Source organism: Penicillium paradoxum, assembly GCF_028828445.1.
Source record: "Penicillium paradoxum strain IBT 22861 chromosome Unknown utg000007l_segment0_segment0, whole genome shotgun sequence".
Lineage (NCBI taxonomy): Eukaryota > Fungi > Ascomycota > Eurotiomycetes > Eurotiales > Aspergillaceae > Penicillium > Penicillium paradoxum.
The window spans coordinates 867,276-879,765 of NW_026643185.1; the positions used below are offsets into that span (position 1 = coordinate 867,276).

Below are 12,490 nucleotides of genomic sequence, written 5' to 3' on the forward strand. Positions count from 1 at the left end.
TCGCTGTTTCGGCTGTGGCAACAGACTATTTTATCTGAATCCATTGCTTGTCTCATTCCAGTTACCAGATTTGAGCTGAGAGCACATTTTGCTTAGTTCTAGATACCACTCTATTTGAGGACTTTTTAGATGCTGAAACAAGTGTCATTACCCAGCAACTGAATCAAAGCTGAATTGAATTATCTCTTTCACTCTCCGTGCGAGAAATAGAAGCATAAGAGAACACAGTTGAATCTGAATCTATGTCATTAAACCAATGTAAAGTCCAAAATACAAAGCCCGATTCATACTTGGTGTTAGCAATCAATTGGTGTCCCGAATAGGCAAAGCGTAAAAAGCTGCGGAGGGAGCAAATCCGCGTCGACCTGAGCCTACGACCTCGCGCCCCGGTCATCTACCACAGCATTCTTCATTAACTCGATCTTGCCCCTCAAACCCGCACTTTATTGCCTGTCTTCTAGTCTTATAACCTGCGAATAATCATTTTCAGCTCCAGACAAAGGAGGCGGCCATCAGCGCTGCCGCATACATAGCAATATGGACTACGAGATGGACCTCGAGCCCACAGGGCCCCAAGTAACTGTCCGCGAAGTAAGCCGAGCAGTCTAAAGAGCAGCAGGGTGAAGAAACTCATCAACTTCACAGGCGGAACCTTACCGTGTCGACTTCAGATTGACCGCAGTGGACCTCGCATTCGCCAACTCCCTCCGCCGCACCATTCTCGCCGAGGTGCCCACCCTCGCACTCGATCTCATCGAAATTGAAAGCAACACCTCTGTTCTCCCTGATGAATTCCTCGCACACCGCCTCGGCATGATCCCCTTGAATTCGTACAACTGCGACCAGGATCTGGATTACACACGAGACTGCGACTGTGAAGACCACTGTGTGCGCTGCAGCGTGACGCTGTCACTGCATGCGCGTTGTGGCAGCGGCATAATGTCTGTCTATGCGCGAGACTTGATCGTTGTGGGCGAGCGGATCAACGAGAAGATCGGTGACCCGGTTACCACTGACCCCGAGAACAAGGGACCGTTGATTTGCAAGCTGCGCAAGGGTCAGGAGATTAAGATGACTTGTCTGGCAAAGAAAGGAACTGCCAAAGAGCATGCGAAATGGGCACCCACTGCGGCCGTCGGGTTTGAATATGACCCCAACAACAACTTGCGTCATGTGGACTACTGGTATGAGCAGGACGCGGCGAAGGAATGGTACGTATTCTGACTTTTCATTGGGTGATTTAGATCGTTGCCTGGATATGTCTGCTGACACACTTTACAGGCCTGTCTCTGAGAACGCTGCCTGGGAACCAGTCGCGAACCCCGACCAGCCCTTTGATTACGATGCCGAGCCCAATTGCTTCTACCTGGATGTAGAGAGCATTGGTAATCTCGAACCCGATACAATCATTCAGCAGGGTATTGTCTCTCTCCAGCGCAAGCTCGCAGCTACTGTGTCTGTCCTGCTGGGTGAAGGTGAGGGTGGCAATGGACACGCCGAAGATGCTGACATGATGGGTGCCAATGACCCTGATGCATACGAGCCGCCCGAGGGTATCGATGGCAACATGACTTCATACGGGAACGGTGCCGCCAGTGCTTGGGGTGCCAGCGCGCAGACACCGTACGGTGCTACGCCTTATGGCCAGAGCAGCTATGGGTTCTAATCGTGTTTGGCCGCAGAAGCAGACAAAAAAAATAGAGCTTCAAGCATGATTAATGGAGTTTTGATTTCCTGGTGATTTGGGGCGCTTTCTGGAGTTTTCCCTTCTTTGTCACCTTATGATACTGGGGACGGTCTTCTGGGTACAGAAAATGACTGATCTCTGCACCACAAATATCTTTTGCCTCGTCGGTTCAGTGAACCAGAAAATATTGAATACAATGCCCAGGTGGGAACCTTGCTAAATGCAATCAATAATCTTCTTAGGTCGATTGCGAGAATGCAGTAACTTCAAAACGACATCGCCGGGTGATCAGGTGGCCCATGGATATCATATGCTACACAGGTTGAGTCAGAGGCTAGAAATCATCTACCTATTCATGTGCCTGGGGATATTCTTTCCCTTCTGGGCCATACAGAGCGTTCGATGAAGCCGAGAATGTATTCCCCACCGCGGATACTTAGTGAAATAGGTATCATAAACACCGTCAAAGATCATATGTACGGACAACCCTCACGATGCTAGTCCCGTCCACCAGGGTCTCTTTCTCTTCTTCAAGTGTATAGCCTCCCCAGTGTGGCAGTAGCACCGTCCAAACATACCAATAGAGAACCCCGAAGAGTAAACTGTCTGGATTAGCAATGCAGCCCTTAAGCAACGACATTAACACTCACATTCCAATGCCTACAAGCGCATAGGTAGCATAAAAGAAATCAACGTCTCCTTGCCAATTCGGCGGTGGGATGAATGGCGCCACTAACAGGATCAAGCATACCCCAACGCGCAGCCAGACAGCCGGTAGCCACGCCTTGAAGGGTCGTGGAAGATGAGGCTCCCGATATCGCAGTATCAACAGACCGACCGTGATTGCTAATGAGAATATCACTCCAGGATATCCCTCCAAATCCAGGATGAAGTTATAGACATCTCCTTGTGGCGGTAGAGCGATGACCAAGACAGACGGGATATAATGGACAATAAGTCCACCCAGTGGAGTGCCGAATGGCCGAGAAGACGAGAGAACATTTTGCCACGGGAGAAAGCCTTGTCGGGCTATTTCTTGGTTCAAACGTGCCTGCAATAATAGCAGCATGTTAGTATTCATGAGTCTCGCTTTTCATGGATTTGGAAAAGCGTACCAGGGCAAATGTCACCACCATCACATTCCCAGCAGCTGAGATGGCAATAGCAAGTGGAAAGAATATTCTTCCAACGTGGTCTCCAAAGAGTTTCTCGAATAGCAATGCGCCGACCAATTCCCCGCTGTTCTTGATGTCTTCGACTGGAATGACGAGGAAGTAGGAGAGATTCGCAAGAAAATATAGACCACCCGCCGTGAGCAATGCCGTGGGACAAACAGTTTTGATTATCCCAATCGGATCATCAACCTCATTGAGGACATAGTTCACATTGCTCAATCCGGCGTAGGAATAGTAGACCTTGAACAAAGCTGTCGAAAGCAAACTCCAACTCCAATTCGATCCTTCCCACATCGCGTCCCACGAAATCGAACTGCTGACCATCGACCCTGGAGTGGTATTATCAGTATCGCCATGTAAATGAAGGAAGACAACCCATATCCCTGTCAGAGACATGGCGCCAATGAGAAAGATCTTCACCCAACCCAGAACATTCTGGACAAAGATCCCCGTCTTCAAGAAACAGCCATGAACGATAGTAATGGCAGTCAAGAGCCCAACAGCAAGAATCTTATGCTGAATCTCCGTTGGCTCAATACTCAGCGCAAAGAGCGTATACTTGGAAAAGATAATGCAATTGCTCGCCGTGAAGCCCAGGAGCACTGCCTGGGTAGTTATCAAGCTCGATGCGAGAAACCGCGGTCGGGGATAGGTATACTCGAGGTACACCTATAAAATCCAGCAGAACGAGACTTTAGCTGGGCTGTTTTGCTTTTTCTCTGCGGTACTTGTCTGTTTCTTTTACCTTGTCTCCTCCTGAGCGAGGGAGCATGCACCCGAATTCCATCGACACAGCTAGACCGCAGCCTGATAATATCGTCCCGACTAGCCATACTAGTAGAGTCAAGCCGATGCTCCCGGCAGATCGGACTATTGAACCTGGTGTTGCGAAGATACCGCTGCCAATCACTCGTGACACTACCAAGATGTATGCGCTTGACCAGTTGAGGTTCTTTCTGTAGTTTGATCCTGGTAGGGTATTGTAGGGAGGGAGAGTTTCCCCAGATGAAAAACTGGGGTTTTCATGAGAGTTGGTAGATAAATTAGAGTGAACTGATGGGTTCAAAAGAGGCTGTCTTTCCTGGAGATCCATAGTGGGTTTGTGTGGAGTGGGAGTATAGAGAAACAATGCTCTGAGTATAGGTCTATTGGGGTAACCATCGGGGCAAATATTCCACGCGCAAAGGTTTTCCGAGCAGAACAGGCAGCGGATGGTTTCAGTAGGAGACAAGGTGCTTATAAGGCCTGGAGACGTTGCTTGGAAATCATGATCTCGACTCGCACGTCATTCAGGCCGAATGTTGTGTATCCGGTCCTTGCTCCTCGCTGGGCTACGCAATAGGCATGGGGTCGGGCAACTCAAAGCAAGCCTACAAGCATATAGACCTATAGGATTCTGGGATTTGAGACCATTGTGAAATCGCGACCAGAATTAGTTCATTTGGGACAGCGCGTATGATGACCTGTTCTATATACTAGGTAGTGTTGCATCACATGTAACTAGTATCACCTAGTCACTACCCCGGGGATTGCTTCTGAGGATTTGGTTTTTGTTCGAATGATATAGGAACACACAAAAGGGCGAAAGAGATATCAGGGAGATGCTAAAGTGCAACGCATTATGTCGCCCACGGTAAAACTCCCCGCAGCTTCAACCGAAGATTGAATTTACCCAGAGGTTGAGATCAACCCTTCAAAGTACATATCGGCTGTTCTCAATCAGTATAAAATCATAGACCTATAGATCAGTCATTGAAAACTTACAAAGTCAAGTTCTCTCTATCAGTCAAATCCAATTGACTATTGTCCACGACACGAGCCACTTTGCTCCCGTCCGAATCAACAGTCTCGACAACACCATTGCTTGTAACTTGGTTAGACTCCTTCAGCTTGTCGCGACGCTTGTTTTCTCGACTTAGGTAAATCCGAAGAACGATGATAATAATCGAGGGAAGAATCGCGGCGACCTGGAGAATCGTAAGTCGAATGTCCCAGTAGATTTACGCAAATAAGACCTACCACCAGTAAAATAATCCACGTCGGCTTATATCGAGGCTGAAAAAGTACTGTTAGTATATTGGAAACCTCTATCTAAGCAAGAAACTCACCTTCCACTCTGGTCGGAACAGTTGCGGAGAGATGATATTCCCCAGTCCATATCCAATGTGATAAAGCGCAATGACGGTAGTCTTCTTCGTATGACCTGCTGATGCATTGGCAGCCCAGATCATCACAACAGCGTACGGAATGCCGGTTGTAGATCGGATCCAGATTCCAACGATGAGACCCCATCGATTTGACCAGGGTAGAGCTATTAGAAAGATAATAAGTAATAGGCCATTCCAAAGAGATGATGTTACTCACCAAGTAGTAGAATGCTTGAGAGAGCACCTGGAATGTATGCGATGAGTGATACCCATGCTCGCCAGTTCTAAAATCCTTTAGTTCATATTCGTGTTCGATTGTCCGGGTTTGGTTTACCTTGGTGTAATACAACGTGAGCGCTGCTGATGCAAGAGAAAAAAATGACACTATGCCCGTTACAGTTCCGAGTAGTGTTGTTTGAAGAATGCTGAATCCAAAGGAGTTGATGATCAGGGAATATTGATTTGATATTCCATTTGCTGTTTCCTGTGACCAGGCATGTAGGAAGAACAGCCATGTTTTAGGATCTTGAATCGCTTCCATAAACCTAAGTGTCTCGGTCAGTTTCTGCATGTCCACTATATTGATTGAGCAAAAGACTGACTGATATTTTTTGAAGAGCTTTTGCTCAATTCCTGAATGGTTGTCTTTGATCCGCAGAATTGCCTTTGCACGCTCCTCGTGGGTCAAGAAGTTGGCATGCACGGGGCTATCAGGGAAGAAGAGATAGACGCAAACACCGAAAATGATAGTGAGGACACCGGTGATAACTAGTAAAGAGGTCAACCGCCTGAAAGTTTTTATTAGGGGAACAGATACATACCCATGAACCATTTCCAAGGAGAAAAACTGCCAGATTTGATCCAAAGTACGCCATATGATAATAAGCCTGACGTTATAGGGCTTGCGTTGCCGATTGACCACATCACTGGCATCATAACAGCCTGTTCATCATAGGTGAAGAACATGGACATGCAAAGAAGGAATGCAGGAACGATAGATGCTTCTGCTGCCCCGAGAAAAAAGCGGACAACAAAAAGAGATGCAAAGTTGTTGCAAGGTACATGCAAGATGGTGATTCCGCCCCTATACAACCGGAGTCAGCGATATACCAGCCATGCAAGTGTATGATTCTAGAATAAAGGAAGAACTCACCATACTATCAAATTACCAGCCAGCCATTTTCCAATAGGAAATCTCTGCAACGCCCAATTTTGCGGCCATTCAGCTAAGAGATACCCGAAATAGAAGATCGAAGAGAGCCAGTTATATTGATTCGAATCAAGATGTGCATCCTCCATGATGCCCAGAATGGCAGAACTTCCAAGCTACCGACATGTTATGAGTGAACTCGCGAATCTGAATCGAATCTGGAACATACCGTCTGTTTATCGACATACATCAGATGGTATCCTATACAAAGAAAGGGTAGAATTCGCCATAGACATTTATCCCGAATCTGCTTCGCTTCTTCGGGGGTTGGGTCTGTGACTTGGATTTTCGAGAAGAGCTTGAAACTCTCGTCGGCAAATTGATCGGGGAGTTTTGGTGCGCCATCGAGGTCGCTATCGCTGTTCTCGTTAGCTTGTGTTTCTACAGCGAAGCTAAGCTTTTGGTTTTCTATTCCCATATTGCGTGTCATGTGGAATAGGAACTATATCAACGTGTAAAGTCTCATTGAAAGATAATTCTAGTTATCACAGGTACTTATGATATCTACTAAACTAGTAGATAATTGCGCAATGCTCCTTCACATCGTCGTTCTCACACTAAGGAGATATTGGGGTATAGTTGAAGGATGTAGGCTGCGGGGTCTACAAACATCATTTCCTATTTTGGAAAGTCATGCCAGGGTATGTCACTTGGCGACAGGCATTTAGTCATTTCCTTATCAAAACGCCATCACAACCTATACACACGCGAGCCAGATTTCAAAGCACGTTCGAAGTCGCCATTGCAGGGTTGCGTCACCGCTGCATGGTTGGCGTGCTTACAGGTTTGGCGACATCTCGAGAACAAAAAAACATCCATCTCCGCCAAAAGTAGGCTATTGTCGAAACTATCCGCTGAAGTGAACTTTTATTGCGCCAAGATGACAGAACAAAATCCACCGCTTCGAGTCTTGATTGCCGGTGCAGGAATTGCAGGTCTTGCGACTGCTATATCCCTAACACGGATATCATCTCTTCCAAATCTGGACATCCAGCTATATGAACAAGCTTCTGAGCTTTTGGAAATTGGAGCCAGCATTGCCCTCAGTCCAAATGTAAGTACCCTTCTCGGTCGTTCAAGGATTAGACAATCTAACGGTAAATTTAAATCACCAGGGCATGCGCACGCTGGAGAGGCTCGGCGTACAAAATGCCCTGAGTGACGAGATCGGGTTTAGAGGCCCAAGTGGGATCCCACAGATTTTCCGGTATTGGCGTCATCCCAATAATTGGTCTGGTACTGCTGAGTGTGCTGACTGACAGTAAATAGTCATTGGAAGACAGACCAAGTGGTGTCTATTGATACTCACACTAATGTCCCGGATCATCGTCATCATACTACTCGCTTCCACCGGGCCCATGTGCATTCTGGTCTCCTCGAGCATGTTCCCAAAGAGTCAATTCACCTGGGCAAAAAGATTGCACGCGCGGAAGCAAATCAGCATGGTGTATCGTTGTATTTCGAGGATGGGGGCAGTGCCCATGGGGATATTCTCATTGGTGCAGATGGAATTCGATCGGTGTGTGTTGTAAACTTGGCTAGAGATACAATCGACTGACTCGCACTCAGAGAGTCAGACAATCGTTCATGCCGGATTATAAGCTTCGTTTCAGTGGGAAGGTGTTTATGAGAGCGACATTCGATGCTGAGTTGGTAGAGGGCAAGATCCCGGATTTGCCTGTTGATTCGATGCATTGGGTATGTTAGCACTATGCCAAGTTGTTTCAAACTTGCTGACCATGCTGGCAGTGGGGCCCAAAAGACAACTTCTTTGCATCTCGGCTTGGTAGGTAGCAAATTATATCCATCCGGTGGTGACACAGAGCTGACAGGGCCCAGGCAGGAACCAATACACCACCGTTGGTGCGTATGATGATCCACGCTCGGTGGAAGAAGTTGAGAAAAGTATTGCGTGGGACCAACTTGGCAATGTTGGATTTTTGAGAGAAAGATACAGGGTACTATGTTGTCAATCGATCTGCGCCGAAGCCGGTTGACTAACGGCATCTAGGACTGGAATCCCACTGTCAAAGCGCTGGCCGAGCTGACTCCATCCACAAATCTATACCCCAATTTTGCCGGGGACCCTCTCCCAACCTGGGTCTTTGGATCGCGAGTAACGTTAGTCGGCGATGCAGCACATGCCCACGGTGGTGCGTTTGCAGCCGGAGGTTCACTGGCGCTCGATGACTCTCTTGCTCTTGGGTTGGCATTGAAGCATGTGTTCTCTTCACCGAAGCTGGCAAATTTCTCAGCTAGAAACATCAGCAAGGCCTTGGGGCTGTACGCCAAAACCAGGCAGCCACATACAGCTCGTTTGCTGCGTATTGTGCATATTCAGATCGACAAGAAGACAACTGTATCTGCAACATGCGAAGAAGAAGACGCTGCGCTTATTGCGCGAATGAAAAACAGGCCAGACACGGAGTGGCTATCCGAACATGATGTTGAAGCTGCGTTCAATGCTGTCGTGTCACAATTGGGCAAGGCGCAGCGAGAGGAACGCCCTGTCGAGCTGGCAAGAGAAACAGCTGGGGCGATACGGCTCCAGGAAAGCAAGTTATAGAGCAGATCATAGATGGCCTCATTTTCAATTTCACCCTATTACGTCGGTGTATTAAAATCATCGGAAGATTCGGGTCTATGATAGGTTGCCACATCGTCTTGGCACCTGTGGTGACTGCAAGCACATCTCGATATTTATTTACTCCGTACTGTTCATTCGAATCCACGTACACAAGGAAATTCTGCAATATTGGCCCGAGGCAAGGCTGTATCTGATGTACTACTGACTGTGGGACAAGTGGCCTTAATCCCGCACGCACGAGGCTTGTTCATTGGGATGGCACAAGGATCAGAGCCAATGCCATAGCCTTGCTTTGCTTTCGCCGTGCCCCAGACATCAATATAGTATATGCATATGCTCTGAAAATAAGTAATTGAGTAGCCTTGCAGCTCAATTAAATGCCGTCCAATCCATTCAATCCCCTTGTTATAAGCCCTGAATTAGGGATCCCACGTCCCAAGATAGTGCAGGTGGCGATGCTCGGGCCAACAACGTGTACTTCGTAGGCAGAATGATAAGGACACGAAGCAGGGCTTAGGCAAGGCTAGGGATGATTGTATAGCACCTCGGACAACGTTGTCTGTTCGGCGGACTGTCCATACTCGGCTTCTGGATCCGGGAACAAAGGGGCGGAGTATCGGTCAGATCACGGGATGTGGCTAGTGCACGTTAAGGGGCCAAACCGAATCCAACGGGCTTGTGTGGCGCATGCCAACCACTCTGACCGGGAACGTCATAGTAAATGAGGAATGAATTATGCGAAATTACTCCGTAAAAGGATCCGATCTAGACAAGTTAGACTTTCTCACGGTGCAGCCGGAAGCAGGGTGGATCGCCAGGGACGTGGAGGCGTGGAATGTCCGCTGTAAGAGGCAGTGCAGGGATCCAGATGGCAATACCGAGAGGCGCAGTATTCATTTGACTCAATCGCAAATTGCCGGATTCTCTATTAAAGCAAGCGGCAATCCAGGTCAAAGTTTTCTTCTCCAGTTCCAACAATCTCCTCTTCGCCATCTGACCAAAATTCCATTGGAAATTCTAGAACAGTTGTTCTTATCCGGTGGCAACCTCTATCTTCTCTTATCCAACTTCCTCCGCTTCTTCTAAACACCCAATCTACACACACACAATGGCTGCTTTGGCTTCACCTCAGTCGTTGACTTCATCGCCTGCATCCAATATGTCTTCCCGCTCCTCGTCGCGACCATCACTGTCGCTCGATGTTGCCAACCTTCCCCCACTTTCCCAGCCAACACCCCCCTCAAACACTCTCCTTATCACCGACCTCCACGATCTACTGGTCTTCCAACCTCCGGCTCTGGAAGAAATCCGCAAGCAAATCACAGCCGTGGCTCCTCTAAACTCTTTTTCGCCGTTGCCGTCCATGCGCCGCATTGTCTGCTCTTTCCACAATGATGAAGCCGCCATCGCGATCCGCAAACTACTTGACGGCAAGCAACTCCTCAATCGGAACGTGCATCCACGAATCTACTTCGGCGAGCCAACCCCGATCCTCGATGGTGGCCGGCCCAAGCTCCTTGAGGCCCCGCAAGCCTCCAAGATGTTCTTCATCTCCCCGCCTCCCAGCCCACCCCACGGCTGGACTATGCGTAACGAGGACCCGCCCAACAAGGAAGTCCACGCCTCGGATCTGGCACATGCCCTGTCCATGCTGAAGACCGATCACATCCAGTCTGCTCAGTCTGCGATCAACCCCGAAATCCCTGCCACCCCCGCCACACCCGCTTCTGCCGCCTCCAACAAGCGCACACCCAGCTGGCCTCTTGCGGGCCCCCAGCAGCGTAGCCGGAGCAGCACTATCATCTACAACCCCTCGGACCACGGCGGTAGCCCCGATCTCCCTGCTGTTATGGTCGAGGATATGACTTTGAACATTGATGATGTGGACATGGATCTGGACATGAGCCCAATCGAAATGTCCGTGAAACAAATGCCTCCTAAGACTTCTCGTCCCCCGGTCGAGCTTATGGAGTAATTTGTTTTTACGCATGATCTTATTTCTTCTACGAGTTTTTAGCGAGGTCTGTCATGGTTCTTATTGCGCACAGCCATTGCATATGTGGCATGCTATCCACAAGGCGTTGGGAAAGCATATCATCAGCTGTTTTAATATTTTCTTTTCATGAGATTTAAGTCTTGCTTTAATTTTTCATTGATCATTTTATGGAGATAGGTAGTCAAATTAAACATTGTCTTGTGATCATATCCGATCTTTTAGTATCTGCCCATAATCCACGATAATCTTAAGTGCGTCTAATTTGACCTTCCCGTAAATATTGCTTCCAGACAGGAGCTCGTGATCATTTCTATATATAACTTTTAGTCCTAGCTTCGGTGGTATGTTGGGGTTGTGTTAGCCACCAATTACCTAGGTACCTCCCCCAGCCCCTGCTCGGAATTACAGCAGAGTGAATTGAGAACCGAGGAATAAAACCAGATTCTTAGGTAGAATTGTGGTGCCTCGCCAAAGTGATTCCAGCGTCAATATCCATACATCAATGAGTTCAAATACCATTCATGTATATACCGTTTTCTAGGCAGCCATACGCTCACCACGAAGCTGCAGCACCTTGACCAAATTCTACACCAGCCTTGGTAGACTCGTCAAAACTCTCATCTGGCAAGTCAAGCTGCTCAGTCTGCGCCCTCGCCGAAAGATCAGCAGAACCGTCATTGTAAAACCCCTTGCGTACAGCAACTTGGCAACACCAGCCATGTTGCCCACTTTCACCTGCGCCAGGCCGTCCTCGTATCGCTTCTTGGTATCCTCGTGGGTAATCGTCCAGTCAGCGTCTGTGATGCTGGTGACACGCTTAACGCTCTCAGACATATCTTTTTAGCTGATCACAAAGCTCTTAACGTACACGCCCTTATTGAGGAACGTCGACAGAGTAAGGCTCCTAACATTTTCATCTTCGGGAAGCTCATTGACGCTCAGGACCTTGGCCACGGCACGCCCAACTTGCATTAACGTCAAGTTTGATGTCGTCAATGTCGGCGCCATACCCGTTAGGCAGGACGTAGGGGATACCGGCTTTAGCGGCTGCCTGGGAAAGCTTGCTGTGGGTGTCCTGGGGTGCGGTATGCGCCATAGTTGTGATCAGGAATTGCTAGCCCCTTGACTCTTGAGGGCGGCAACAATGGTGAACTCGTCATTGTAGTCGACTGAGGCGAGTAGGACGCCCTCGGGGAGTTTGTTGCTGCTGTCTTTGCGGGAAAGGGCCGTGACGGTATGTCTTCCGGTCTGTAGAAGGGCTTTAGGAATGTGTGATGCAATGGTCCCTCCGGCCTAAGTGTTTGTTAGTTTTGTTATATATGGGGATGTTGAGTTTGTTCACTCACGCCGACAACGGCGACTCTCTCGATGGCGTTTAGAAGTCGCCGGGCTGGTCTTTGGCGTACTTGGGAAATGTGGTTAGGTTGATTATTGTCAGTATATGAACTGCTGATAGTATGGTCGAACAAGGCGTTTGTGTTTAAGCTTGTGAGGGCGTGGTAAATGTCTGACTATCTCTCTCTGGAGCAGGAAAGACCAGTCCGGGTCTTTATATATTTCAGACCATGTATCGAGTGCTATAGTTCTCTGAGATTCTATCCGTCTTAGCCTCGTCATTTCTCATCATACTAGAGAGTCTTAGGCAAAAGGTCTTCACATTTTGGAATATATCCAAATTGATTCTCCCG

General features: G+C 48.2%; 6 protein-coding genes across 6 annotated transcripts; 3 read left to right on the top strand and 3 right to left on the bottom strand.

Annotated features, from left to right (window-relative positions):
- Positions 1-537: 537 nt before the first annotated feature.
- On the top strand, positions 538-1,666 carry N7457_007905 (DNA-directed RNA polymerase II core subunit RPB3; the record flags this gene model as incomplete). Its single annotated transcript, XM_057178948.1, has 3 exons — positions 538-591; positions 646-1,211; positions 1,282-1,666. The coding sequence occupies 3 exons, from the start codon at positions 538-540 to the stop codon at positions 1,664-1,666; spliced, it is 1,005 nt and encodes a 334-aa protein (XP_057027334.1).
- A 484-nt stretch (positions 1,667-2,150) lies between these two features.
- N7457_007906 (putative methionine permease) lies at positions 2,151-3,955 on the bottom strand (the record flags this gene model as incomplete). The annotated part of the gene is made up of 4 exons (XM_057178949.1): positions 2,151-2,289; positions 2,338-2,738; positions 2,803-3,531; positions 3,608-3,955. 4 exons carry the CDS (start codon positions 3,953-3,955, stop codon positions 2,151-2,153), a joined length of 1,617 nt encoding a protein of 538 aa, XP_057027335.1.
- Positions 3,956-4,622: 667 nt separating this feature from the next.
- Positions 4,623-6,637, bottom strand: N7457_007907 (Major facilitator superfamily domain general substrate transporter; the record flags this gene model as incomplete). Its single annotated transcript, XM_057178950.1, has 9 exons — positions 4,623-4,829; positions 4,882-4,917; positions 4,971-5,173; positions 5,227-5,293; positions 5,344-5,554; positions 5,612-5,777; positions 5,831-6,093; positions 6,163-6,335; positions 6,389-6,637. 9 exons carry the CDS (start codon positions 6,635-6,637, stop codon positions 4,623-4,625), a joined length of 1,575 nt encoding a protein of 524 aa, XP_057027336.1.
- Positions 6,638-7,099: 462 nt separating this feature from the next.
- N7457_007908 (Monooxygenase FAD-binding) lies at positions 7,100-8,785 on the top strand (the record flags this gene model as incomplete). Its single annotated transcript, XM_057178951.1, has 7 exons — positions 7,100-7,273; positions 7,335-7,426; positions 7,489-7,738; positions 7,789-7,917; positions 7,969-8,005; positions 8,059-8,177; positions 8,231-8,785. 7 exons carry the CDS (start codon positions 7,100-7,102, stop codon positions 8,783-8,785), a joined length of 1,356 nt encoding a protein of 451 aa, XP_057027337.1.
- Positions 8,786-9,914: 1,129 nt separating this feature from the next.
- On the top strand, positions 9,915-10,781 carry cbpA (putative calcineurin binding protein; the record flags this gene model as incomplete). The annotated part of the gene is made up of 1 exon (XM_057178952.1): positions 9,915-10,781. One exon carries the CDS (start codon positions 9,915-9,917, stop codon positions 10,779-10,781), a length of 867 nt encoding a protein of 288 aa, XP_057027338.1.
- Positions 10,782-11,355: 574 nt separating this feature from the next.
- On the bottom strand, positions 11,356-11,774 carry N7457_007910 (isoflavone reductase family protein (CipA); the record flags this gene model as incomplete). The annotated part of the gene is made up of 3 exons (XM_057178953.1): positions 11,356-11,452; positions 11,500-11,607; positions 11,671-11,774. The coding sequence occupies 3 exons, from the start codon at positions 11,772-11,774 to the stop codon at positions 11,356-11,358; spliced, it is 309 nt and encodes a 102-aa protein (XP_057027339.1).
- Positions 11,775-12,490: the final 716 nt, after the last annotated feature.